The sequence below is a fragment of the Alosa sapidissima genome, chromosome 5, assembly GCF_018492685.1.
Source record: "Alosa sapidissima isolate fAloSap1 chromosome 5, fAloSap1.pri, whole genome shotgun sequence".
NCBI lineage: Eukaryota > Metazoa > Chordata > Actinopteri > Clupeiformes > Clupeidae > Alosa > Alosa sapidissima.
In genome coordinates this window covers 39,379,960-39,383,880 of record NC_055961.1, presented here as the reverse complement: position 1 = coordinate 39,383,880, position 3,921 = coordinate 39,379,960, and the positions used below count along the sequence as shown (strand labels likewise).

Genomic DNA, 3,921 nt, shown 5'->3' with positions numbered 1-3,921 from the left:
AGATGGGGCTTGATAATTCCCCACATCCAAAGTGGGGAATGACAGAAAAAGTTTGAGAACCACTGTGCTATGACAACAAACTTTAGCTAGCTTGCGACAAGTACAGCTAAACTATAGGTCTCCCCTGAGGTGGTTAAGGGCACCCTTTACCTTAACATATTGTTTCCAAAATCATTGTGATTGCACATAACTTAATATCATGACGAACAACACTTCTGCCATGGTCTGAGCAGCCCTCTGGAGGAGATTACTGACCTAGCAACTTTCTATCTGCGGGTAGGAAACTGAAAACAGTATATATGTTTGTATGACAATTTTATGTTCCTATTTTCCCTCTTTATGATCATTTAAATTAATATAAATTTGCTTCCTTTCAAGGTTGATTTTTTTCTGATTATCTTCATTGTGAAACTAAGATAAAATGGCAAATCTGTACTAGGGGTGCTAATAAATGAACAAAACAAAACATTTTCATATATCATTTTGTATAACATCAAAAAATTAGAGTTCAGAGTTTACACTGACCTTGTGGTAGCAACACATCAACAAGCCACTCTGCATGGTCTCTGTAAAAAGGAGCATACAGCTCAAAAAGCATTCCAACAGTGTGTTAATATTAAAGTTGTTACAATAGACCTGTATCTATACATCATTTTTATCTTTTCACAATTATTTTCGTAATTATATTATTAGTCACACATAATTACCGATTTTTACAATAGGTCTGAATTACTCATATTCTCATTCTCATCAAAATTACAGCAACCATGTATATTGTAATATTGTAATATATTATGTATTGTAATATTGTAATATATTATGTATAACACTTTACTTGACAGTATCAACATAAGGGTGACACTGTCATGAGGCATGAACCCTAACCCTAATCCTAACCTACCTTGTTATGACAAAAACCGAATGGCACTTAATAACAGAAGTGTTATGTTATAAATGTTTATGACACGTTCATGACAGTGTCATGTCACTCTTATGTCGACACTGTCAAGTAAAGTGTACCAATATATTGTCTATATTGTCTGTACTGCTATGATAAATAAACATGATTCAGATTTTCAAAAATCAATACATAAAAACTTGCAATTTTACATAGCATGCTACAGCCCACAGTGCCGGATTAGTCATTCCAACATAATTGGCCTGTAAAGGTAATTAGATTTTCACATATTTATACCCCAGAAACAAAAAAATGACATGGCAAACATAATTTATAGCATTAAAAATCTATCCACATGCCAAATATTTGCATGTAATATTAAAATGGACCTACCCTGCAATCCTTTGACTGCACTCTTCACATATATACAAAGGAGGGGGCTTGTCACCAAGAGCCACAGAGAGAGTTGGGTCAATGCACATCTTAAGAAGGAAAAGTAAGCAGTTGAGCACAAATAAAATATCTTAAGAGCCATCTGTCAATCAGCACAAAGTATACACATACTATAATCACGCTGCCATTGCTCTTTAATTTAATGGGGTGCTGTGTGTTTGTACAGATACACAGTGCATAGTGTCTCTCTCAGTCTTTAACTAACACAAACCTTACTGGTTTATGGTCACTGATTTAAATATACCTCTTTGTCCTAAATAGTCAGTTCAGAATGCACATACATAATCCTTAATATAGAGTGCATCATTCATCAAAGAATGTATTGGCACAATACATGACACTATTTCAAGACACACCAGCCTATTTCGACAATATAATCACATAGGCCCTAGTTTGAGGATAGAATCTCACGGCAATACCAGGGGTGTTTGTGCAGTGTTGCATGTGTGGTAAAGCAATTGGTAAGGTGTGATCAAAAGTATAGGTACATATACACTTTTGATCCTGTGAGGGAAATTTGTTCTCTAGCATTTATCCCAATCCGTGAATTAGTGAAACACAAACAGCACACAGTGAACACACAGTGAGCTGAAGCACACACTAACCCGGGAGCAGTGAGCTGCCTGCTACAGCGGCGCTCGGGGAGCAGTGAGGGGTTAGGTGCCTTGCTCAAGGGCACTTCAGCCGTGGATGTTGGCATGTGAGAGCAGTGCTTAACCACTTCCCCCGCCCACATTTTTCCTACTGGTTGGTGATCGAACTGCAACCCTTCGGTTACAAGCCCGAAGCCCTAACCAGTAGGCCACGACTGCCCCAAAAGCACTAAGGGGCAAATTCTCCCATGTGCATAAGTTTAAAAAAAGCACATAACAAGGTGCTTTTTACCTTTTTACACATTCTGCTCTTTAAAGAGAATTCCACATTTTTCACATCTATCCCTATTTCTCGAGGTCACCGAGTGCTATCGGTACAAAATAAAAAATGAAAAAAAGTTGATGCAACCTAGCTTGAGTTGCTGCAGAACAGTTAGTAGCCAGGCAGCGACAGTGCTACATTCTGGAGGCATCTTTAAAATCATGGAGATCTATGTGATTTTTTTTTCCATTAACTAATGTCTGTCATTTATGCACCATGAAGGCAGTGACACACCAAAATCTGTGAGTTTCTTATGTAAGCAACCCTTACACGCATTCTGCCACTGACATGCGCACATTTTCTGCTAAGCACTTATGAGGGCTGTATTGAGCACCACTACAAGGTGAAACAGCATATTGCTTCATGTCGGCAGTAGTTCTAACTACATTGTAACGTGACTAATCTGAATTTTTACTTTAAATGTAAAGATTAAATTGTCTCTGTGGTGCCAGGCAGTATTTGCTGCCAATTCAATTGTAGCCACAGTTACAGCGATACTATCACACAAATCAAACAACACAAACACGTTTTATAAGTTTCAAATCATATATTGTGATAGTTTAAATTAAAAAAATGTCACTTCTGTTGATGTTCAAACAAAACAGAGAGCTAGCTCGCTACTCCGTCCCCCTCCCTCCCATGCAATTAAAACTCTCCTAAACGCGCATCTCGTCAGTTATTGGTTGAAACACTTTATTTTGCCTTTGAGTGGTTGCCAACCCTTGTTGGTAGCAATTGTTTTTGTGTACAGATCTCGGAGCCTAGGCTGTCTACAGAGACGTGGATTTTTGACAGCCTGCTTATGGGGCAGGCAGCTACCGGATCGTTAGGAAAGATTAGATGAATGTGATAATTTATGTTTGGGCATTTTTTGTGCCTGAAATCGCTGATATAACCTTTAAATAATCAATATCCCTCCATACAATCGAAAATAAAATGATATTTAAACAAAAGGAAAAGTATGAAGGAGTCTGAGTCTTGGAAGGAAAGTGAGTGGTGGAATAGGTTGAATTAGTTGTATACTGGCTGAAGGGAAAAGTGAACTCAGAGATGAGCGTTGAGTGTTACCAGTGGGAGACTAGCCAGGGGAACTGCAGAGTAGGCCTACGACTTGAACCAGGGATCTTCGCAACACCCCGACAAGAGAAAAGGAAACATCTTCCCATGCCGCTGATCCATTCCATCGTGCGCAACACAAAGTAGTTTGAGCCAGTCCTATTTTGCTTAGGATCCACGCTGCTTCATAGTAACTCATCCAAGGGATTAATCCACAAGGGTATCATCCAGAGGAATCCAGTGTAACTATATCCAGTGTGAATGCTCTATTTAAAATGCTCCCGCCACGTCTCACATGCCTCGGTAACCACTCTCTCTGATAGAGCTTCCGTGTCTGGTTATTAGTGCTCTCTCCCTGCAGGTTTTGCCAAGCAGCCTTTTATCGTCAGCTGACTGCGTGATGTTAACAACATGTTAAGGGTCTAAGAATCTGTAGCGGTCCGCTACAACATGTAGGCTACATGTTCAAAAAACTTTAGATAACATTCCAGTATCAAATTTGGTGCATAACATGCCAAAATGGCATGGCATTATGTTTTTCCGCCATTACAGCAAAGCAGCAAAAGACATTATTTGAACCTAGAACCAATGTTTGATTT

At 38.9% G+C, this 3,921-nt stretch overlaps 1 protein-coding gene across 6 annotated transcripts in view; it reads right to left on the bottom strand.

The window, feature by feature from the left end:
• Positions 1–3,921, bottom strand: part of LOC121709816 (protein unc-79 homolog) — a 311,977-nt gene that overhangs the window by 240,802 nt on the left and 67,254 nt on the right. For all 6 annotated transcript variants that reach the window (XM_042093431.1, XM_042093433.1, XM_042093432.1 and 3 more), the window contains exons 9-10: positions 1,292–1,380; positions 526–566 (exon numbers count right to left, since the gene is read on the bottom strand). In XM_042093431.1, the coding sequence (XP_041949365.1) occupies positions 526–566; positions 1,292–1,380 (130 nt within the window). The remainder of the gene's footprint in view (positions 1–525; positions 567–1,291; positions 1,381–3,921) is intronic.